Source organism: Raphanus sativus, chromosome 5, assembly GCF_000801105.2.
Source record: "Raphanus sativus cultivar WK10039 chromosome 5, ASM80110v3, whole genome shotgun sequence".
Lineage (NCBI taxonomy): Eukaryota > Viridiplantae > Streptophyta > Magnoliopsida > Brassicales > Brassicaceae > Raphanus > Raphanus sativus.
The window spans coordinates 30798067-30822774 of NC_079515.1; the positions used below are offsets into that span (position 1 = coordinate 30798067).

General features: G+C 33.3%; 4 protein-coding genes across 4 annotated transcripts; all 4 read right to left on the minus strand.

Moving 5' to 3' along the window:
- Window positions 1–10113: 10113 nt before the first annotated feature.
- Window positions 10114–11994, minus strand: LOC108829178 (cytochrome P450 77A3). The gene has a single exon (XM_018602847.2). The coding sequence runs from the start codon at window positions 11901–11903 to the stop codon at window positions 10371–10373; it is 1533 nt and encodes a 510-aa protein (XP_018458349.1). The 5' UTR covers window positions 11904–11994; the 3' UTR covers window positions 10114–10370.
- A 1342-nt stretch (window positions 11995–13336) lies between these two features.
- On the minus strand, window positions 13337–15671 carry LOC108829132 (glucose-6-phosphate/phosphate translocator 2, chloroplastic). The gene is made up of 5 exons (XM_018602791.2): window positions 15020–15671; window positions 14450–14675; window positions 14123–14345; window positions 13828–14041; window positions 13337–13623 (listed from the first exon to the last, which is right to left on the minus strand). The coding sequence occupies exons 1-5, from the start codon at window positions 15509–15511 to the stop codon at window positions 13612–13614; spliced, it is 1167 nt and encodes a 388-aa protein (XP_018458293.1). The 5' UTR covers window positions 15512–15671; the 3' UTR covers window positions 13337–13611.
- Window positions 15672–16292: 621 nt separating this feature from the next.
- Window positions 16293–19090, minus strand: LOC108829126 (pectinesterase/pectinesterase inhibitor 18). The gene is made up of 3 exons (XM_018602783.2): window positions 18329–19090; window positions 17422–17686; window positions 16293–17177 (listed from the first exon to the last, which is right to left on the minus strand). The coding sequence occupies exons 1-3, from the start codon at window positions 19034–19036 to the stop codon at window positions 16486–16488; spliced, it is 1665 nt and encodes a 554-aa protein (XP_018458285.1). The 5' UTR covers window positions 19037–19090; the 3' UTR covers window positions 16293–16485.
- Window positions 19091–21846: 2756 nt separating this feature from the next.
- On the minus strand, window positions 21847–22361 carry LOC108835906 (uncharacterized). Its single transcript, XM_018609126.2, has one exon. The coding sequence runs from the start codon at window positions 22114–22116 to the stop codon at window positions 21847–21849; it is 270 nt and encodes an 89-aa protein (XP_018464628.1). The 5' UTR covers window positions 22117–22361.
- Window positions 22362–24708: the final 2347 nt, after the last annotated feature.

Here is a 24708-nt window from a genome sequence, read left to right on the forward strand (position 1 = left end):
TTTCATAAATGCTGAAGTCCATTAAGGCCCAATATAAATCCACCTATATACACGCTGCCGATCCAGTGGATCAAGCATATCGACTGAAACAAAAGTGAACACAGTTTATAATTAAATAATTAGTTAGAACTATCACCAATAATAAAACATTATTAATAGATAATACATTAATATTTTATATTAAAATTATGAAAATAGAAATAGAAACTTAAATAAATTATTTTAAATTTAACTAAATAAATATTTCATTCTTTTTGAGAAATAAATTTAAATTGATTTTACACTGTTTTTATCAAAATATTATTATTTTATGTACAAAGTATTTTTAAATTATTATTTTTAATTATAAAAATAAATAGTATATTAATTCTTATATAAATAAATTTAAATTTGTACAATGTTTTGAACCATTTTTATCCACTTTTACTATCCAAACGTATATTTTGTAATTTTAAATTCGCTTGATACACTTTTGTTTTGCAAGATTCGTTTGGTCCGTTAGATCTGCAACACTCGATCCGTTTTCTCCATTTCGAAACCTTAGCCTTAATTTCTACAGATTAGATTCCTAAAGTTGATTTACCTCCCTTAGTTTAATCACATACTAGATTCTAACCCGCGCTTCGAAAGCGCGGAACTACTTTTTGTTGATAAATTTATTAATATGTATTTGTATTTACTGTGTTTCAAAAAAGTGTGTTTCAAAAAAAAATGTATTTGTATTTACTATTATGTTTAGGTACAGACGTTTGGTTCTCTTTCTTCCAGATTTGTTTTTTTTATTTTTCTGGTTTGAGTATAGTTTTTCGTTTTTGGTTTAAAGAAATATATTTTTTGGTTGGTTATTTATGAATTTGAATTTGATTTTAAATTTAGTTATTTTGGTTTTTTTGTTCAAATATTAATATCGGAACCCGATAAAATTTCGAATTTAATTCGAGCGTCCGGATCTAAATAGGAATATAATTTATAGATCTTGATTATGATTTAGATAGCTATATTTTTCGCTACATTTTCTTATTTTTATTTTTTGTTATTGAATGTCTATATATTTTAAATATATTTAGTAATTGTAAATTATATAACAAATCAGAAACTTTATACCTCTATCTGATAATGTAAATTATACATTTGGCGTAGACGATAAATAATTTAATATTGTAGTTTGAATTGTGTTGTTTGATATTGTATAAACTGATTTAATATTTAATAAAATGATTTGTATGCAAAGTATAAACCGTACATCTAGTCTGGATCAGGATTCAAGCTAAGCACGATTATCTTACATTCTTATAGTGAAATAAATTGCTTACTTGATAAATTGAATAGTATGTAATTTAACATAAGAGAACTTTCATGAAACCGAATGTATCCTCTAATTTTATTTCATTTCCTTACAAATTTAGTAATCTATTTGCAAAGAGAGTCCAAGATGTATTACTTTTCCTTTTATCAACACAACTGAAAGCGACCATGGGGATGGAACAAAGCGGCTCCGCGACTGCGCACCCTCTACTCAACTACTTGCATAGAGGAAGAGCTAGTGTGCGAGTTACAGCCAAGTAGAATATTCTCAAATCTACTTCCCAAGATATATATCCCGCTAAAATGGAAAAGTAGTTTAAAACGCATCCAACCATCAATTGTTTATGCAGAAGAACAACTTCTGTTACAATTATTAAACAGGTTGAAGTCCAGCCATCAGTTATCTATTCTCCCATTGCTCTGTATATAAACTGCTCAACTGTTCCTCAAAAGAGTAAAATCTGGTGGTGGGAAATATTTGTGACTTGAGAGAGGTCCTTGACACAAGATCGAATACAATTCTCTGATCTATGTGCAATTAATAATAGACTTAAAACTGATTAGCCAAAGTATAATTTTCTTCTCTTATGCAAATTGGAAATATCATTTTGGGAAGATAATGGCAATTTTTTAAATATATATAATGAATGACAATTTCTTACTTTAGGTGTATCTTCAAAAATATAGAAATAAGATATAATAGTAAACCAATAAAGCTTGAATTTAAAAATCTCTATTCAAGCTTCATTTGTTTGTTTTTTTTTGAATCAAAGCTTTATTTGTTTTATATGTTCTTCTCTTGGCTGATCAAACTTGTGTACCCTTTTGTGAATAGGTCAAAACGCTGACTCTAGTTTATCTATGGTGTAAGTTTCCTACTGATGTTTGTTTCCCGAGAGATTAAGACCTAAGAAAAGAGGTGGTACCTCTACTCAACGGGCTGCATTTTGCAAGTTTATCTCTTGCTGGTTTCACAAAATCATTTTCGGAAAATTGCAACAACAGTGTTGTGCCTAAGAAAAACTCTTTTACGTAAACATTAATCTTTAGACTCTACAAAAAGGTAAAAAAAAATGTTAATATTAATATAGGCTTTGTAGATTTAGATAAAAAAAAGATTATATGCTTAAAATTTCATCTGCAATTATTAGGTCCAATGACTCTCCACCAGAAACTATGTATTGTTTCCAAGAGAGTACTTCAACATGAATCTGCCATCCTATTTTGAAAGGTTTCACATAAGAAGACAATGTATCAAAACCAAGATTCAGAGTATATGAGATAATGAGAGAGGCTTCAAATTATACCAAATAAAGAACTGTATATTACTAATGAGTTTCTTTGTTTTAAGATACCCGAGAAGAAGGGTATATGGTGAATTCAAATTTAGTCTTCTTTCCATAATCAACAGAAACGTTTTAGCAACACAGAGACCTCAAAACCAGAACCAGTTCCACCAGCAACAGCATTGAACACCAAGAATCCTTGCTTGCCAATAAAGTTGTTGGCAAGTTTCCTCACATGGTCAAGATAAAGGTCCACAATCTCCTTTCCAACTGCAATTATATAAATTTAAAGAACTATTTGCAAAATTCTAAGTACAACAACGCAGGGAATGGTTTTCTCACCACATCTTGCGAAGTGTTAGCAACATCTTCTTTCCCAGAGATATGCAGCTCGGGATGAAAAAGCTGCTGGTAGGTTCCCGTACGAATATCATCAAAACCAGTGGGCTCGTATCAACGAAAACGCCTCTAGGGACATGTTTTCCTGCACCAATCTCGCTGAAGAATGTGTTGAAAGCAAGTGTGCGACACCAAACGTAGTATCATTGCGAGAGAAACAAAAGACAAACCACGTTTGTCCCTCAAAAAGCTTTGACATTAAAAAAAATAGAAATGGAGGTTAGATTATTATACCTGGGCAGCATGCCATCAGGCTGGATCCCAGTGTTCGAGGCCATAAAGCTCCCATCAGGAATTACGTTGAATCCCAGCTCAGCCGATATGAGTTCTTATAATTTTCTTCATCGTTTTCTCCGAGAAACCCTAAATCAATCGAGTTTGATCCTATATTTTATTTAGCCGCTTTTAAGGATTTAGTTGGTTAGATATAACTTGATAGAAACATGTGAAGGGTTATAGAAACATCTATCTTATTAAAACAGAAACATTCTGTTGGACCTAACATTTATTTTGTAAGTTTTTAAATTAAATACACTTTTATACTTTATAGTTAAACATACATTTAATCACTAATGTTCCTTTCTTTATATTACTATCCATGTTTCCAAACAATATACTTATTTCTTTATACTACGATCAGTGTTTCCAAACAATATACTTATTTCTATATACTACTATCAATGTTTTCAAACAATATATTTTTATACTACCATCAATGTTTCCAAATAATACAATAATTAATCTTAGTTATTTTATATCTATCATTTTCTCTTTAAAATTTTGTAGAAACATCATAATTTCATAAATTGAAAAATAGTGAACTTTAAAATTTCGATTATAAGATTACAAATTATGAAACTATTACAGTTTAAATCCAATTAGATTACATATCGGTCATCCATCAGTTCAATCGGTTAGTCTCGGGTTTTAGTGATTTTTTAATATGAATATTTTAAAAACATAAATTAAATTGTCAGATCTCCGGATTAACCGGTATAATCACAATCGGGTTGAATTTAAAAATACTGATTTAAATGAAAAAGTATTTTAAATACACACTCTTTAAAAATTACCAAAATATTTATTAAATTATTAGTGAAATTTTTCATCGTAAAATATTCCGCGCTTCAAAAGCGCGGGTCAAAATCTAGTAGGAAAATTAAATGTGACACTAAAGTTTTTTTAAGTCACAACATATTCAATAAGTCCAAAATTAAAACATGCCATGGTAATTTTCAAATAGGACTCTATTTTAATAGAGTAGACTAGATTCTAACCCGCGCTTCGAAAGCGCGGAACTACTTTTTATTGATAAATTTATTAATATGTATTTGTATTTACTGTGTTTCAAAAAAGTGTGTTTCAAAAAAAATGTATTTGTATTTACTATTATGTTTAGGTACAGACGTTTGGTTCTCTTTCTTCCAGATTTGTTTTTTTTATTTTTCTGGTTTGAGTATAGTTTTTCGTTTTTGGTTTAAAGAAATATATTTTTGGTTGGTTATTTATGAATTTGAATTTGATTTTAAATTTAGTTATTTTGGTTTTTTTGTTCAAATATTAATATCGGAACCCGATAAAATTTCGAATTTAATTCGAGCGTCCGGATCTAAATAGGAATATAATTTATAGATCTTGATTATGATTTAGATAGCTATATTTTTCGCTACATTTTCTTATTTTTATTTTTTGTTATTGAATGTCTATATATTTTAAATATATTTAGTAATTGTAAATTATATAACAAATCAGAAACTTTATACCTCTATCTGATAATGTAAATTATACATTTGGCGTAGACGATAAATAATTTAATATTGTAGTTTGAATTGTGTTGTTTGATATTGTATAAACTGATTTAATATTTAATAAAATGATTTGTATGCAAAGTATAAACCGTACATCTAGTCTGGATCAGGATTCAAGCTAAGCACGATTATCTTACATTCTTATAGTGAAATAAATTGCTTACTTGATAAATTGAATAGTATGTAATTTAACATAAGAGAACTTTCATGAAACCGAATGTATCCTCTAATTTTATTTCATTTCCTTACAAATTTAGTAATCTATTTGCAAAGAGAGTCCAAGATGTATTACTTTTCCTTTTATCAACACAACTGAAAGCGACCATGGGGATGGAACAAAGCGGCTCCTCGACTGCGCACCCTCTACTCAACTACTTGCATAGAGGAAGAGCTAGTGTGCGAGTTACAGCCAAGTAGAATATTCTCAAATCTACTTCCCAAGATATATATCCCGCTAAAATGGAAAAGTAGTTTAAAACGCATCCAACCATCAATTGTTTATGCAGAAGAACAACTTCTGTTACAATTATTAAACAGGTTGAAGTCCAGCCATCAGTTATCTATTCTCCCATTGCTCTGTATATAAACTGCTCAACTGTTCCTCAAAAGAGTAAAATCTGGTGGTGGGAAATATTTGTGACTTGAGAGAGGTCCTTGACACAAGATCGAATACAATTCTCTGATCTATGTGCAATTAATAATAGACTTAAAACTGATTAGCCAAAGTATAATTTTCTTCTCTTATGCAAATTGGAAATATCATTTTGGGAAGATAATGACAATTTTTTAAATATATATAATGAATGACAATTTCTTACTTTAGGTGTATCTTCAAAAATATAGAAATAAGATATAATAGTAAACCAATAAAGCTTGAATTTAAAAATCTCTATTCAAGCTTCATTTGTTTGTTTTTTTTGAATCAAAGCTTTATTTGTTTTATATGTTCTTCTCTTGGCTGATCAAACTTGTGTACCCTTTTGTGAATAGGTCAAAACGCTGACTCTAGTTTATCTATGGTGTAAGTTTCCTACTGATGTTTGTTTCCCGAGAGATTAAGACCTAAGAAAAGAGGTGGTACCTCTACTCAACGGGCTGCATTTTGCAAGTTTATCTCTTGCTGGTTTCACAAAATCATTTTCGGAAAATTGCAACAACAGTGTTGTGCCTAAGAAAAACTCTTTTACGTAAACATTAATCTTTAGACTCTACAAAAAGGTAAAAAAAAATGTTAATATTAATATAGGCTTTGTAGATTTAGATAAAAAAAAGATTATATGCTTAAAATTTCATCTGCAATTATTAGGTCCAATGACTCTCCACCAGAAACTATGTATTGTTTCCAAGAGAGTACTTCAACATGAATCTGCCATCCTATTTTGAAAGGTTTCACATAAGAAGACAATGTATCAAAACCAAGATTCAGAGTATATGAGATAATGAGAGAGGCTTCAAATTATACCAAATAAAGAACTGTATATTACTAATGAGTTTCTTTGTTTTAAGATACCCGAGAAGAAGGGTATATGGTGAATTCAAATTTAGTCTTCTTTCCATAATCAACAGAAACGTTTTAGCAACACAGAGACCTCAAAACCAGAACCAGTTCCACCAGCAACAGCATTGAACACCAAGAATCCTTGCTTGCCAATAAAGTTGTTGGCAAGTTTCCTCACATGGTCAAGATAAAGGTCCACAATCTCCTTTCCAACTGCAATTATATAAATTTAAAGAACTATTTGCAAAATTCTAAGTACAACAACGCAGGGAATGGTTTTCTCACCACATCTTGCGAAGTGTTAGCAACATCTTCTTTCCCAGAGATATGCAGCTCGGGATGAAAAAGCTGCTGGTAGGTTCCCGTACGAATATCATCAAAACCAGTGGGCTCGTATCAACGAAAACGCCTCTAGGGACATGTTTTCCTGCACCAATCTCGCTGAAGAATGTGTTGAAAGCAAGTGTGCGACACCAAACGTAGTATCATTGCGAGAGAAACAAAAGACAAACCACGTTTGTCCCTCAAAAAGCTTTGACATTAAAAAAATAGAAATGGAGGTTAGATTATTATACCTGGGCAGCATGCCATCAGGCTGGATCCCAGTGTTCGAGGCCATAAAGCTCCCATCAGGAATTACGTTGAATCCCAGCTCAGCCGATATGAGTTCTTATAATTTTCTTCATCGTTTTCTCCGAGAAACCCTAAATCAATCGAGTTTGATCCTATATTTTATTTAGCCGCTTTTAAGGATTTAGTTGGTTAGATATAACTTGATAGAAACATGTGAAGGGTTATAGAAACATAGGAAAATTAAATGTGACACTAAAGTTTTTTTTAAGTCACAACATATTCAATAAGTCCAAAATTAAAACATGCCATGGTAATTTTCAAATAGGACTCTATTTTAATAGAGTAGATGTAGAGTTAGGATAGAGTAGATTTTTGAGATACTTTCGTTAGTCAGACTAATACTATATATTAAAATTGTTTCTACCCCAAAACTATTTGTAAGCGTCTTGCCCTATTGTACATATATGCTGATGAATTGATGAACAAAAATTTATTTGTGAAGCATGAAATAAGACCTCACATAGTCACATGTAAAGTTAAAGAACTTTTCGATCTTAAAATTTGATGACAAAAGTTTCTTCATGAAAATAGGTTCCTCATTCCTCAGAATTGATAAGAAAAATTGAAAATAAATAAATGAAATAAGCATTGACAATTTTTCTTAGGGCATCTGTATCGACAGAACTTTTAAAAGTCCTTAAATTTTTTTTTTCTTTTGTTTTCTGTTAAACGAGAGAGAGAAAGAGAGAAGGAGAGAGAGAAAGTGTGGGACGTTTCTTATTCCAGGACAAATGAAGAAAGTGTAGGACTTTTAACATGGGATCTACGCCCGAATGACATAAGGACGGAGTGTGGGACGTACCGATGCATATGCTCTTATATGCCTAAGATAAGAACTCCGAAAAAGAGTAACAACTCCGTTTGGAAACAAAAGTACACAAAACACTAAAACTTGGAAGATTCTGAGTTAATATTAATTTATTCAGATGTGGTTGTTTCTTTTAGGCTAAATGTGGTAATTGTAGGGCTTATTTAGGGAATTCAAAAAAAGAAGAAAAATTAGTTTTTTAGAGAGAGATAGGGAAAGAAAAGAAGAGAGAGGGTGGGATTTAAGTTAGACAGTGCGTTATAGTTTTTTGTGTTATTGAGTCCACTTTCCCTTAATTGTATATCTATCCACCCTCTAAGCCGTTGAATTAAATAAGTCTTTGTCTTTTCCTGAGGAAACAACTTTCGAATAACTCATTGACCAATTTCAAATATTAAGGGCCGACCAGTTTTCAAACTTTTCTTTATGTAATAATAATAGAAAATCTTTGTCCATTTATATACCACCTATCCTATGCATGTCAAAATCAATATAAATGGTAATTGGATATTGTATGGTTAAAATTACGAAAATTTTAGCAAAATTATTTTGACTACAATACAAATTTGATATGGGAAACTTGTTATTTTAAAACATTTACAAATCAGAATCATTCTTAAAACTGAACCATATGTGTAGAAAAAAAATTAAAACCTATGAATGAAAACTCCCATACGAAAAAGGACTCTCTTACGGTATAAGAGGAAATAAATGGGTTCAAGATTTGTGTCAAAAACGTCAAACTGGCTAAAAACATCAAAAAATGACACTCTATTTTGAAGCTTGCAAAACTTCCTATTTGAAGTTTTAAAATAGTCTTCTCCAAAAGCAAAACTTTAAACCTAACTTCAAAACAATTTATATTTTATATTATGGTATTTATATTTATGTTTTTTTTTGTAAACTGGTATTATTTATATTTATGTTACTTAATCTAAATTCATAAAACTTTATAAATAAATAGTACATATATAAAAATATTACATAAATATTAATTAACAAAATGATACAGTAAAATATATAATTTTACATAGAATTACATAATTAAATATTAAAATACAAGTAAAATACTACATTATTCTATAAATCTATTTTCGTAGTACTTTCATATATGATCAATTATTGCATTTATTAATTTTCTTTTCTAATATTGTTTTTATCTAAATCTAGTTTTGGAAAAAACTTATTTTTAAGTTTTTATTTAGTTTTTTGTAAAAATTAAAATCATAAAGAAAATTTGAAATATTTATGATTTATAAAATTTTGAAAGGTCAAAAAAATTAAAAGGAAGAATCATAAATATAATATATAAATGTACGACCAACATGCGATGAAAAATATAAAACTTCAAATTTTGAATAATGACATTACATATTTGAAGTTTTTCTATTTAAAACTTCAAATTTAAAATTTTTAAATTTTTTTTAGAGCAAAAAAATTCATATTAAAGTTTTAGAATATCTTTTGGAAATGCTTTAAACATCGTTTCCTTACATACGGTTTGATAAAAGAAGTTTGATAAAAAGTAAAATCTTTGTAATCTAGTTTGCCCTAAGTTTAATGCATGGATGGCCCAGTGTCAGGCTTGGAAGGTTAGAAACTTTTTTTCTTTTTTTTTTTTGCTAAAAGATTTTCTATTAGGTTAGAAAGTTCATTCCAGGGTAAGTACGATAGCGTGTCTATTCGTACACTAATTTTTTTTTATAAAGAATCGTACATTAATTTAGGCCAACACATAAACTTAAGTTTTGATAGTGTGTCATTCACTATAACTTTCACCGTTTTATATACATACATTGGCCATACTCATCCATTTATTATAGTTAAGCACGTATATATACGTAAGTGTTATGATAGTTCCTGTTTATAAGAGTAATATGATAATTTTTAAAAGTATATTCTATGTTTTGCTCCCCGTCCCCCAAATAAATGATATGTTCTTTCATGATGTTAATGTTATTTTAAAATTTTTTTTTTTAAGTTAATGTTATTCACCGTACTACTGGTAGCCCCAACATATTTGGGTGGAATTTAATTGGCCACCTCACAACTGACAATTTCATTTAAATTTGATAGGTCTGCGTCAGTTACCCATTCCTATTTGGTACCTAAAGAGAAACTTATAATTGAATTTAGTCGAAAATGGAATCTAATAAATATTAATTCTCTTTTGACTAGACTATAGTCACTATACACACGATAAATATCTACAATGCTAACAATAACAAAAAGTTCACTCCAAAATCCAAATCCGCATGAAGCGGACGTAATTAGAGGGATAAGCCAGCTTTAGAGCCTACAACTATATTTAATACAATGTAATAGCTTTAAATTTTCATATTATACTGTAATACCTTTAAAGTACAAAAACACACGAACCAGCCGAAATGCATATGGTTATATATAATTTAACATCATACAGCAGAAACAAAAGCTTCTTTGGAATAAATATTGAAAATGATAGTAACAAACCACACTATTAAAAGCCTTTTTTCAAAAAAAAAAAACCACACTATTAAATATAAGATTAATGCGACGTTCTGAGTAAGCAATTATTAATTACCACACACGGATACAAAAGCATAACAATTAACACATCACAAACCTGACCCGTTCCAGCTCGAATGTATCCATCAAGTCCTTGACTGGATCCGAGCTTTGAGAGAATTCTTCATCACGACCGTAAACGCGTAAGTCTCGGTCGGGTCGGGTGGAGAATCCGGAACCGGGATCCAGTTAAACGAATGGATCATCCTAGCAAGCATCAAGTTAATGTGCAGAATCCCTAATGACCAAGCCGGACAGATCCGACGACCCGCACCAAAAGGCAACATTGTTACACCACGTGTCCCGGTCCAGTCAGCATTAACTCCATCTCCACCCGCTAGAAACCTCTCGGGTCGAAACATACCCGGATCCGACCATATCTCCGGGTTCTCAGTAACCCAAGCAGTGTAAAACTCCACATACGCCCCTGCCGGAATATCGTACCCGCCAAGCTCAGTATCTTTCACGGCGGCGTGAGAGAGAAGAAAATGTCCCGGAGGATGTCTACGGAGAGTCTCTTTCACTATTGCCTCCAGGTAAGGCATTTTTGCCACGTCATCCTCTTCAACGACGCCGTTTTTGCCAACAACTCCAACAACTTCCTCGTACAGCCTCTCTTGTATGTTTTGGTCGGTCACTAGATGAAGTAACGCCCATTCAAGCGTAGTTGCACTTGTGTCCGTACCGGCCGAGACAATCTCCGAACATAAAGTCACTATCTCTTCATCTCGGAGCTCACCGCCTCTCTCCACCGGCTTCAAACTAAACAAAGAGTCCACATAAGCTGCACCTATTGGACTCACCATGTCTTCGTTAGGACTCTCCTTAGCGTCAACAAACGCACGACGGTTCTTGATCAATGGCACGAGACACTCGAGCTGCGTCTTCCTTAGCTCTCTCGCTTCTCTAACCTGACGCCGAAACAACGGAGTGAAAACCGGTAAAAAGTCTGGTAACTTCGGAGAAGTTATAAGCATGACGTCCTTGAGAACATTCTCTATGTTCTTGATCTTTTCCTCGCTGATCTTGGCTCCGAAACAAAGACATATCAAGATGCTACAAATCGTTAGCCTACATTGACTCATAACTTCAACAAAACCTTTCTCAAGACTCTCCGTTTGAATCCTCTTCATATGATTCTCCATAGCCCACGTCCTTATCCACGAGCATTGCTTAACTCTCTTCGGGGTCACAAGCTCCGTCACAAAGTTCCTCCTCAGAGTCCGCCACAAAGATCCGTACTCAGCCGAGTTTATAGCGCATTTTCCGAGGCTAAAAATGAGCCGGATTGGCGAGTCCGGAGGCCGGGAAGCGAACGTGGGGCCGCGTTGGACTAGAGCCTCGTGGATGAGTTTTTCGTCCGTGACAATAATCATCGTACGTTGTCCCATTTGCATGGTGAATATTGGACCGTACTTTTTACGTAAGTCACGTATTATGAAGACGAAATGGCGACCTTGGAATATGACTTGGAGTAGGTTTCCGACTAGTGGCCATCCTTTTGGTCCCGGCGGGATGGTCATGCGACATTGGCTGCTTCGGGCGGAGGAGTACCGGCGCCACCATAGGTTGATGATATATAGAGCAAACAAGAATATGATAACATCGGTTAGATCCATATTTGTTTATTATTTGAAAGAGAGTGATGGATATAAGTGAATAAGAATGATAGATGGAGTAGTTTAGGGAAATGTATGATGAATAGAGATTTAACTAGGGATCTTATATAGAGAAAGTATACATATCTATGTGTGATAAAGTGATATGCCACATGAACCTAACGAGTAATTGCTCTCACCAACCATCTTTGTGCATTTACTTCCTACTCTATGTAATTGGTATAAGTTCATCAAGTTTATAATTAGAGTTTAACCTAATAAATATATAAATATCAGTAAGACAGTGTGATTGATCTAGTTAAATTATGATTTCCATAATGATATATTTTTAAGGTATATATGTCCATAGGGGGATTAGTCATCAGATTTTTCTTTGCCAACATTATTAGGGGGATGCATTAATCTTTGTCATATAAGTATCAATTTGCAACCCTCAACCGAGTCTTCTATTCTTAGTCATAGTTTTTGTTCTCTTTTGTTGTTTAGTTTTAGGGTTCAGCTTTAGGAGGGGAAAAACGTTTGTTGATATATTGAAATTAATGTCCATTTAGTGAAGAGATTAATTGCAAAGAAGCAGTTATACTATATATATATATATATCGTTTTATCTGGTCTGGCATTTTCACACATTAAAAATGTAAAAAATTAGTTGCAAGATTAATTCTACTCCTAACTATGAATAGAGTAGTGTTTTTTCGAACATTTTCACAACTACCATATTCCAGTATTATCTGTATTATAGGACCTGCTCTGTGGTAGTACTAGTAGAGACAGTAATAAGCCTCTGAGTACTTATTACTCTCCGTATAATTAATTGAGATAGGTGGAAGTTAGTTGGCCAAGTGTTAATGCCTTTATTGGGTCAATTATTTTTAACCTATTCTTTTTCATCTCGTTTCTCAAAGATATAGCTTAGCTCTACGTCTTCTAATACAGATACTAGTACATACTATCTTTTTAGATATACTTATAGTTTACACGTATATCAACACTAATGTTTGTCGTCCGTAAGTACGTTGCATTCGATGTATTTAGCAAATTTACAACGATTCATCTTGAAAAAACAATTCATAAAGGAGGGATATGAACACATTCTTGACTACTACGCTCATGTTCATAAGAGCAACCTTATTGGTTGAATACATTCTTGATTATGGGTCCTTGTGGGTTGTGGCATAATTCAAGAATGCAATATCATGGAAAACACATTCTTGATTATCATAACACATTCCTAGTCATAGATTAAGATGACAGCTTACTTCATTTTCATTCAAAAAAAAAAGACAGCTTACTTCATTGCCTTGCATATCATAACTATGCCACATAGACTCATAACAAGAATGCAGTATCATGGAAAACACATTCTTGATTATGAGTTCTTTAGGCAATGAAGTAAGATTTATTCTTGATCTACCACCAAGACTCATAACAAGTAAAACACATAATACGATATGTTTATTGGGCCTTGTATTAACTTATATTATACAATGGTGTGGGTAGTTCAATCAGTTGATCCTTGGATCCTTGTGGACAAAACAAAACTAAAATTATACATTTCATAGCACTATGCCATTATTTTAAGCCGTTGATCATTCAACTCCATTTGCTCAAAACATTAAAACCCACATGAGATTTCACAGGATTCTCTTTCTGTCATCTGCTCTGGTGCATCAAACACTCCTGTGAAAACGGTTCATCTTTCGTCCCCTCACTGCTTTGCCTGTTCAAAGATTTAAAACAAACAAAAGAACATCATTAACCAACACTCGCAAGAATCAAAGACTTTGAGTTCATGATCAATGAAGGTATCCAATGTAAAACAGGGATAATCTTTGGGCGTTTGTTTTTCTTCTGCATAAGATCATATAAGAAACAAAGTATTCTGCATCTCTGTGTAAGAAGTTCTCTGCTTTGTTTGTTTTACCTGAGAATAGATGAAAGTTCCAAGAATCGCAATGGCAGCACCTAGACCGTTGACAGGTCTAATCGGGGTGTGGAAGATGATAATCGATGCCACAATGACTGAGATTCGCTTCATTGTGTTTCCAACACTAAACGTCAAGGGCGAAATCTGGTCGAGGGACATGTATGAGACTTGATTATACAAATGGTAGAACACACTCTGTGCCACTACCCACCTGAATGCAAACATTTAGAATCAAATACCAGACAAAACTTATTTTCTTTGTTTTTGATCAACTGATCATATAGCAAATTACCAGACAAAGTTTGGTCCAATATCAGAGACAGCGTTTTGCCAACCAGCTGCCCACATTTGAGGACCTTCCACGGCAATGGCGAAAGGAGTGACAAGGAGAAGAGACATCATAGATAAGCAAGCGTAGTAATTCATCCCACTCACGGACTTCCCCTTCATCCCTTTCTTTGAGAATATGTTGCGAAACACAAACGCTAAGTTCGATATCATCGCCCCCATAAACCCTGCAAAAAGCAAAACCAAGAAACACCATTACATCTACATCTTGCATAAGATGTGACTCATACACCTTATTGAACTACAAGAGGATGTTTCTAATTCTACATACCGATCATATTGAAGTTGAGCTCGGTGACAGCAGCGAGAGCACATCCTCCAATGATTGGTAAGAGGGATAAGTAAACAGGTAGAGGGAATGTTTCTCCTAAGAAGAGCCTCGAGACAAGGACGCTAAAGGCTGGTTCACCACTCTTGATGATGTGTGTGAAGGACACTGCCACTTTTGACATACTCACCGTCGCTGCTACATGTCCAATTGTATGAGCCACCGCCACCTAAACAATAAAAAAACCAGCATCATTGTTCCCATCAGTAATTACACTCTTAATCAAGAAACTTCAGAAGATTCAGCTTCCAAGTTCCAGACATTTACAGTTTGAACTAGGCATGGACACATTTATACCAAAATTAAGAACCGAACCAACAAAAACCGAACCGTAACACGTATTTTTTTCGGATATTCCCAGTTTTGCTATCAATAACAAAACTTTAAAACCAAAATTACCTAATCGAAAACGAATTTTATAAATACCTAGACAATTCTAAAAAGTTGTATAATCAAACACTGAAATACCGGAACCTACTCTAGTGAAACACTAATGAAAGCTAAAGTCTTTACCGGGAAGAGAGTTTTCCAGAAGTCGAGATCGGTCTTAGGAGCTTCAGCGACTCTAGTGACCCAAGAGACGAGCATCATGAGGGACCCACAAGCAAGAGAAAGCGTCGAAGTGAGCCACGGGTATGGAAACGCGTTCAGAACCTTCTTGTTGTAGATATTGAACACAACGTTCAGTGCCCACCAAGTTGCGAAGTAGATCCCAATCTTAACCTTCTGCCCTGACTGTTCCGCAGGAACTTCCACACCGATCTCAATCGGCTGAGACCGATCCGCCTCGTAAGCTCCAGCGCTAAAACCATCACGCCTCTGCTTCTCCGCCGCAGAGGCCAGGAATAAAGTCGATAGATTGTGGGCATATGAGAAGCAGAGAGGAGAGTTCTCGAAGTTTCTGATAATGGGTAAGGGAGAAAACCGGAGCTTTGTCGGAACTGTTCGTCTTAGGGCGGCGATTGCGGTTAAGGAGGAGGAAACCGGTTTAACCGAAGAAATCATGTTTCTGGGGAAAATTAACAGTTGGGTATTTCGGTTCAAGCGATGATCACGAGGTGGGGAGGGAGAAAGCTAAAGGAATGGACTTTCGTTGAAGATTGGGTTTTTTTTTATATAGAAAGAGAGAAGAGGCGCTTTTGTTTCTTGTGAAGATGGAAGAGACAGAGGAAGGCAGAGTGTTTTTATAGGGTAGGATGGAGGTTAAGGAGGGAAAGTATGGGTTTATGTCTAATTACTTTAATACCCTTAAATTGTGGCTATTCGTTAGCTCCATGAGATGGGTATTTATGTCTCTGGCTAAGCTGGCCGTAGAGACTGTCCATAAGCTAAGTTGAGCATAGCACATCCCTGTTTGGTACTACTACTATTCATTTTAAGAGTTGAAATTAATTATAGAATTTGGTGAGTGATTCAAGTTTACTTATTTGTTGAAATCAATCTTTTGTTTTGTGTTTTACCATTAAGAAGTTTCATTATGAGACCAAAACACTAGTTACCTAGTCTTGAATTTGATACAGATTACTAGTATTCTATGTTAAGTGAATATGAACCGTTGAAACAAGAGTTTTGGTGACATGTGAGACAGCTTTATTGATTTTACTATGTCTGATGTTAACTCTCATAAGCTTTCCCCACCGTCAAAAATAATTATTATATGCAACGTTACAAACACATCCACTGCATGTTGTTTGTGGATGCAGAGCTAAAGCCAAATACACAAAAGTTCTAACTGACCAATGTGCTTACACACCGATTTAATTATTTAGCTGTGTGTATACGCACATTTGGAAGCTGAAACCTGCAGAAATCTCGTGATCATGACATACCAGATCACAAGATTTTCTTTTATTATTAATCATAACTTCATGAAACATAACATGTCGCTGGTTTACGTCCAGAGATAACAGAGGAAGACATCAAACGAAAACAGAGCATAACACGTAGTACAACATAAATTACGAGAATAAGACATCAACTCAAAGCCCCTCTTGGAAAGTAACTCCACTGGGCTTCAGCCATAATCCTCCTTGGATAAGCTTTGCGACAGTAAACTTATCAGCCTCTTTTGAGTCTTTAATAACTCTATATCCTTTCCATGTAACTCTCTTGCTCGTATCCGCTCCAGGCCCATTATTCGCATACTCTCCGTAGTACAATGTGGAGAGAGCGAAATCACCGTCCCATGGGAACCAACCGGCCGGATCAATGTGGCTGTCGATGAAAGACTGCATGATCACTGTCCTCGAGTACAACTTCCACGGCCGTCCAAGGTACGTCTTCACAGATCCTTTCACCGGGGCAAGATCAGAGCTAGCAGTTAATTTACATTTTTGGAACGAGATGGCTGTGTTCTGGTTAGGATCCTCACGTCCCTGAGCCGTCAGCATGTTCTTCTGCCCAGCACCGGGCTTCCGCGCTACGATGTCGCAGTTTTGAAATACGACCGCTGAGTTTCCGAATATAAAGTCTACGGTACCCGTTATGAAGCTGTCGCGGTAGAATTGTCGCAGGGTGTGAGTGTAGAGCGTGTCTTGATACGCGTCTATGCGGCAACGGTTTATGACCGATTGGTCAGCACTCACGCGGAGAGCCACAGCCTGATGCTTTGATGGTCCGGCCGTGTTCTGGAACCATATGTCTTGTGCCATAAACCCATCACCATTGGCAGCTGCATGCACGTGTTTCAACCCGGTTTTGTTAGTTATTCGGATACAAAATTGTAATAATTTGATACTCTTTTTTTATATCAATAATTTGATGCATAAATGGTTGAAACTATTGGAACATATAGTATATATATATATATATATATTTTTGGTGAAGGAACATGTAGTGTATTGAACACACACAAATGAAAAAAATATTATTATCTTTTTTTTTTTTTGAAAACTAAAATATTATTATCTTTATACCTACTGTTGCAGATCTGAAGGTGGTGGATCCGTCAACGACATTTAAACTACCGGTTATGATCGTTACGTCTTTGCCATCGCCAACAAGCATTAAGTTCTTCTTCTTTTTCCCGATGTCAATAGTTTCTTTGTAAACTCCTTTCTTCACGTATATAACATATCTTGAATTGCTATTCTCTGGTGCTGCCGCCACCGCCTCATTTACTGTTTTGTACTTTCCGGTGCCGTCGTTAGCCACCACGACGTCTGCCTTCACTTCAAGTGTCTAATAAAGGGTCCAAGTCTTAGTATATATGTTAAGTTCTATAAACATTTTACATTTGAACCGATTATTGTTGTTTCTTTCAAGAACAAGAAATATCCCTCCCTTTCATGAAAATGCATGTATGTTTTAAGGTCTTTTTTGTCTTAAATGTTTTCAATTTTCTATGTAAATTTAATATCTATTTTCCTAATTTATGCTTACAAATTAAATTCAATACAATGCAAATCTTAATTAAATTAAGATCTGCATCAATGAACTATCATAAAATCATAAAATAATAGAGAAAATGAGTCTAGTATGAGAGACTATCAAATTGGAGAGATCTAAATTCTACATGTCACCATTCAGATAGTTGAAAGATTTAAATTATATAAAAATAACTAAATAAATAGATTATTATTATTTTGAGTTTTTGAGAGATCTAGTAATTAGTCACTATAGTGATGCTTTAGTAAGGTGATGTTATACTTTTATTTTTTTTGCTAAAATTTGGTAGGTGATGTTATACTTGGTATTGAATTCTTTTTTAAGTGTGTGAAAATCTTTAAACATATATATTTGAAATTAACGAAGAGAGTAAAAAGTTGCAATTGGCCATATAAATTGTTTAGGTTGTGAGATTTGAATTAGGCTTTTAATTACCTTGGGGGTGGATTCCAAAAGCTTTCTGTCTAGGGAATTTAGCCAAGACGGGAAGTGAATGGGAAGGATCATCTCTAGGTAGTCTTTTGAAGGCAATACGGAGACAAAGATGGATAGAGCTACTCTAGCCCTAGAAACCAAATTTTCAAGCTTTGGCTGGACTCTATGTTTGGAGTCGATGGAGACGTCACTTATGCTGTCTAAGCATGTCATATAGTTTGTAAGCACACTGCTCAGCCAAGTGTGAACGTTTGAGTAAGACTCAAGATTAAGGTTTCCTCCTCGGAGTTCCTCCATAGAACTCACCATCCGATCCTTTGATACGTCCATCATCTCTTTGCAGTCCGCAAAGTGGGCCTCGTCTCTCACCTCGTTAGAGCGAGTTCTAGCCTCGTTCACCATTTTTGTTGCGCTTTCGAGTTGCCATACAGAGTTCTTCAAGAACACGTGCAAAAGGTCAAGACGTTTGGGCTTTGAGAGCGACAACGTCGTGAATTCAGACAATAGAGTTTGGCATGAGTCTTGGTCGTGAGCTCCATGGCAGATCTGGCTTGGGGTTAATAAGGAATCATCAGTAGTACTGAAAATTAGTTGGGTTGTGAAGAAAGCTGCAAAGCCAAGAATGGCTGCAAAGGAGAGGACAAGGCATATACTCTTGTGGTTAAGAGACTTTGGTTTGGAAAGAAGTGGTTGATTTGAATTGGACATTGCCCCTTGGTTTTAGTGGTAAAATGATTGTTTGTGTTGGCCTTCCACTACCGTGAATCATGCCATTTTATAGAATATGCTAGTGAGTGGAGTACATGAGATGAGGGTTTTGATTTCCTTTTCTTATTTGCACATGCTAATTCATTATCATTTGCACCTAATACACTATAAAGTCATCACAAAAAACTAAACCTTTATGCTTATCTCTTTTGAAAAAAGAAAATGAACAGTATGACTCAAAGTAGATAGACAAAATATTTGTATAGCTTGAAATTTGTGGTAGAAATAAAATGTAAGGATTCACTCCACTAAGAAAATCACAATATCCAACAACTTTTTGTACTACGACAAATACTTTTGTTTTATCTTATCTTCTCAAAAACATCTAAACCCAAATGGCGCCTGTGTAAATTTTATATTGGTAAGTTTTATATTCCATATTAATGTTCATGTTTATTATACTTCTAATGCTGCGTATCAAACTAACTATACATTAAAATAACTATATATTGAAAAGAATAATTGGTTCCTTATCTTTTTTTGAACACTATTGGTTCCTTATCAATCTTTAAATCCATAGCAGAAACTTTTGAAAACATTATTTCTAGTGACGAATTAAGTCAATATTTTAAACAATTTTTGATCACAAGTCCACAGCTAAACCTTAACTTTCTAGAAAGTAGAACATAACGTGGACAGTATAATAGTATAATTTGAAACTTGATACCGCCGTCCACCGACGTTTAACACATCCAACGTTTGTCGACGGCAGCTATTCCTATCCATCATCGCCCATTTTTATCTTGGATAATCACTAGAGCTATATATACTTATTATACAAAAACAATAGCTAACTTTTATGTAACGTAGTGATTTACATTACAAATCCATCATATCACAAGATTTAGGATGATCATAGATCATCAGATATATATGTACATATATATATATTGTATTGACAACCTCTCGTTAACAAAAACAAAATTGAAAATATACTGTATGTTTTTCCGACAGAATATTCAGGCAATGACTTCATCTTTTATTCGATATGCTTTATTGAATAAATTAAACCAAAACAAGGACCACGTTTTTCAGACACTGAAACTCGAAGCAGATAACAACTACAATGATGTCAATTAACGAATTTAGCTCACTCATCTTAGTGGTAAAGCAGGTTGCTTTCAAAGTATAAGAAGTGACTAGTGACTACACTGTTACATAATACTTGATGAACAAATGTATTGTAACGATTGAACTGTATTGTTACAAACTTACACAATAAGTAGAATCATTAATGTATAATAAAAAAATAACAAGTGGTATTAGTCAATATTTGAGTTCCTATCTACTCTGCTTTTTGTTATCTGATTATAGTAATTCTTCTTTTCTAGTTGTATTATTTATTTATTTACCTATTAAAACATTAGAAAATTAAATTTAATGCACACTGATTTCATCATTTTCAAACTTTTCTATGTAAAATACACAATAGAATATGTATATTATTTACTTTTAGCATAACTAGCTCTTATCTGCAAGACTGCAAGTGTAAATTAATTAAAGTCTTCTTGTCGCCAACTTTTTGACAGTCCGGTGGCTAGAATCATGTTCATATATTTAAATTTGAAAAGGACAAATACATTATACACTAAAGGGAGAAAGAAATGAATATTATAGTTGAGAATTTAAAGATAGAAGAAACAGACCATTTTTATAGACCCATTGGTTTCTTCTTTCTTTTTTTTTTTTGGTGTGAATTGGTTTCTTCTTTCTTGTAATAACCAAGGACACGATCATGCTTTGCTGGGAATAAACATCTTTTTTTTTTATAACCGTGGAGTCCCAGGTTTCGCCCAGACTAATCCCACGAAACCAACGGCAATCCACGTATTCTTGCGATTTAATGTTAACCCCGTGACCACTGTATGTCGAACCCAAGACGCTTTCTCTTTGGCGCTTACCATTGGGCCACCTTTAGAAGAAAAAAACGTTTCAATAAATATATTAAATCAATGACTATAATTTGAGATCGTTTTATGATATTTTCGTAAATGACTTTTTTAATGATTTTGACATTGCCGATCTATATAATCTTGATGTTTGTCGGTAAGTAATGTACCATCTAAATTTAGTAGTTGATATATCTAAAGTTCTTTTTATTAATTTGTGTCGTCTACACAGAAGTTCAACTAATCCTCAAGAAGAAAATATCGACAACTTGCCCAGTCCTAGACTTTCTAATAAGATCTATAGCTCAATCTATACGAAAGCAAATAATAGCAATTTAATTCATGATAACCTCAAATCAACTCTTTTCGTACCGCTACCATGATTTTGCAGGGTTTTCTCAAACAAGGTTCAGTCTTAAGATTATCCAAGGCTCTGATATATATAAACACTATTAGATCCCTTATGGCCTCTCTTTGTCGCTTCTCCTTGTTCGTCCTCATGAAATAAATACTTTTCTTTTTTTTTTTAACATTATGAAATAAATACTTGATTCTTTTTTTTGGTACGCATGTTAAAATAAAGATTTGATTCTTTTGAAAACATTCTATTCTTTTTTTTTTGAAAAAGTTAAAACATTCTATTCTTACTACGTAACGTTTGAACTTTGAAGATGTATTCTCTAAAGCACCACTTTTGTTATTTCAAGGAAGAGTGGAGAAAATTTCTCATAATGATGCCTATATTTTTTACCTGGAGACAACCCAATTTTACAATCTGTTACATATAAAGAACAACTAACATGGTAATAACAAAATCTTGATTTTTTTTGTTCTTCCGTGATAAAGATATTACATATTTTTCTATGCGATGACCATATCGACTCCTTGATCGGTGGCTGAAAGTCCGGTGCCTCGACCTTGAAGCTGGACACAACCGGCTTGGCATGCACCCACACAAATTTCTTGCGTTGCTTCGGTCACTTTCATGCATATTGGCATACATTCTCTATGGCATAACGGCAATACTTTCTTTCCTAATAGGGCTTCTTGTCCAGACACAATCTTCATCCATGATAAAACCGTAATTATCATCAAACTCAGGGTGACTAAGTTTCTGCTCCGGCTCTTCATTCTCTTGCTTCGTACGTGAAAAAAATCGATGAAAGAGAGATAACGAGGGATGCATAGTTTCTTGGGAGGCAAGGGAATAATTTTGAACAAAAGGGGATGGTTAAGATTCAAAAGAAAGTCATGGCCTTATATGTGATCGGTTTTTCCGTGAGTATTCACTATTTATAAATAGATAGCAAAGAACCGAGACCCGAAAAGAAAAAGAAGATGTTTTAGTTCTGCTTTTTTGTTTGTTTGCTGCTGGGTAAATGTGAGTTATCTAGTTTTTACTTATAATATGGAAAGAATCACCAATTTAAAACTATGCATATACGAACATAACACACAACATAATATCAGTTTGTTATATTAGCTCAACGATATGAATTAATATTGTTTATAAACTATTTACAGTAAAATTCATTACATATATGAGATATTTATCATAAACATGAAAGTTCAAATAAGTTCAGCCATAGTTGAGCTGGAATATTTCATTTTGGACAAAGAAACTTCCTTGTAGCAAATGTAATACCATTCTTAAATTAGATTTGCATCCTCTTTTAAGTGTAATCTGATTTTTCAAGAGTTGCAAAGAAATCAAACTGTACTAAGGTATAATTCCAAATAACAACATAAAAATATTCAAAAGAAATATAGAGTATTTGGAGATTTTGGAGTGTAATATTGTAATTGAGAAGCTTTTATCAGCGCAAAGATGAGTTATAAGCATACCGCAGTATCTACCTAAATTGAGCACATCAAGTGCTTAAGTTGTACATAATGAAGAGCTTAAACAAACATTAAGAATCTCAGACTGTATATACTTAAAACTTTGCTAACAATTGTTTTTATAAATTTCTTCTTCTCGGAGCATTAAACATATTTTCGCCTCTTTTCCTTAAATATTCAATGTTTTTCAATCATGACTCAAATGAATGATATTTTTTTGGAACGAGGTCTATGTATGATAAATTTTCTTTCAAAGATCCACAAGAAATCTGAAAATAGTAAAACAAAGAAAAAAAATCAAGATGAAAAAAAATGAGATTAAACAAAAAGACTTATCCAAAATCTTCTTGTGGCTGCTTTGACTACCTTAACATAAGCTTGTTCTTTGGTTTTAGTTAAAGACCTATATTTAGATAATTAGACCAATCAAAATTGAATCCAATTCAAACAAACTAATGATCATAGTTTGATGTGGACGTAATCATCAATTTGAAACTTAACACATAACATAATATCAGGAGGATGAGTGTTTTCACTCATGCTTCAAAGAATGAAATTTCTTCTTAGGAGCAAGCAAGTTGTAGGCAAGATATTCATCCAAAATTCTAAAACAGACTTGTGAAAAGAAAATAATTCAGAAGAACGTCTATATGAAAAAATGATATGAAAGATATTAATTTAAGTTAAATATTTCCTTGTAACTTCGGTCATGTTGATGAACAATCATTCTTCAGTCCGAAGAGAGAAAAAAGAATTAAACTCACTAAGAGTTGTGCAGCATAAAGCCTCATGAGTATACAAAGTTCACATAATCACACTCAATATCATACTTGAGTGTTTAAATTGTACATAATGAAAACCTTATACAAATAATAAGAATCTCAAACAAGATATGCTTAATGAAACTTTGCCAACGAAAAATTTATGTTTCTTATTTTATTTTCAGACTTATAAACATATTCTAGCCTCTTTTTCTCATATATTTTTGTGCAGAAATCTGCTCTTCCTCATATATTCAATGTTTTTTAACCATAATTCAAAAGACATAAACTTTCATTTTAATTGGAGCAAGGTTCATGCAGTGGCAGAAGGAGAAATGTTTTTCACAAGGGTCAAGTTGATGATACAAGAGTTTTCCGAGGGTCAGAAAGCAAACTTCGTCATATCGTATGTTTCTATAGAAAATACATGCAAATATTTTTTTTTCAAAAAATCACATGGATCATTTGACCTACATGATTATATGCTAGCTCCGCTATTGGGTTCATGTAGGTCAAATTTCTTTTCATAACGTCATTGTAAACTTGAAAATAGAAAATTAGAAGAAAGTTTAAATAAAATCAGAAAAAACAAAGATGAAACAGAAAAACTTACTTGAGATCCTTTCATGGTGACTTTAACTACCATAACATAATATGCTTTTCTAATTTAACTACTAACTTAGTTTTGGACCAATCAACATCATACCAAATTCGAACAAGGATTATAGTTTGATATATACATAATCACCCATTTGAAACTTAACAGAAAACATAATATCAGTTTGTTATATTCGTTATTCAATGTGTATGATTAATGTTTATAAACTATTAACAATATAATTAATTTTATATAGGAGATATTATTACGAAAACATAAAATTTAAAATAAGTTCAGCCATATTTAACCGTAACATTTCATTTTGGACGAATAAACGTTTTAAAAAGAAGGACCAAGTATAGTGTTTGCAATCTTATTAATATATAAATATTTTGTTTCTAAAAGATATTGGTTTATTTGTTTTCATTCATATTTAAAAATATATATTAAATTTTGAGAATAAATATCTTCATTTTTGTAAGATTATCAATTTTATATAAATTTAGACTAACAATATTTTAA

What these genes read in the sequence shown, in the direction of transcription:
- LOC108829178 (XM_018602847.2), bottom strand. Translation starts at nt 11,903, where the DNA reads ATGGATCTAACCGATGTTATCATATTCTTGTTTGCTCTATATATCATC.
- LOC108829132 (XM_018602791.2), bottom strand. Translation starts at nt 15,511, where the DNA reads ATGATTTCTTCGGTTAAACCGGTTTCCTCCTCCTTAACCGCAATCGCC. An exon ending in GCTCAACTTCAATATGATCG is followed by an intron (nt 14,346 to 14,449) that starts GTATGTAGAATT and finishes TGCTTTTTGCAG; the next exon opens with GGTTTATGGGGGCGATGATA. An exon ending in ATTGGACCAAACTTTGTCTG is followed by an intron (nt 14,042 to 14,122) that starts GTAATTTGCTAT and finishes GTTTGCATTCAG; the next exon opens with GTGGGTAGTGGCACAGAGTG.
- LOC108829126 (XM_018602783.2), bottom strand. Translation starts at nt 19,036, where the DNA reads ATGTCCAATTCAAATCAACCACTTCTTTCCAAACCAAAGTCTCTTAAC. An exon ending in TTTTGGAATCCACCCCCAAG is followed by an intron (nt 17,687 to 18,328) that starts GTAATTAAAAGC and finishes ACCCTTTATTAG; the next exon opens with ACACTTGAAGTGAAGGCAGA. An exon ending in CTTCAGATCTGCAACAGTAG is followed by an intron (nt 17,178 to 17,421) that starts GTATAAAGATAA and finishes ACGTGCATGCAG; the next exon opens with CTGCCAATGGTGATGGGTTT.
- LOC108835906 (XM_018609126.2), bottom strand. Translation starts at nt 22,116, where the DNA reads ATGAAGAGCCGGAGCAGAAACTTAGTCACCCTGAGTTTGATGATAATT.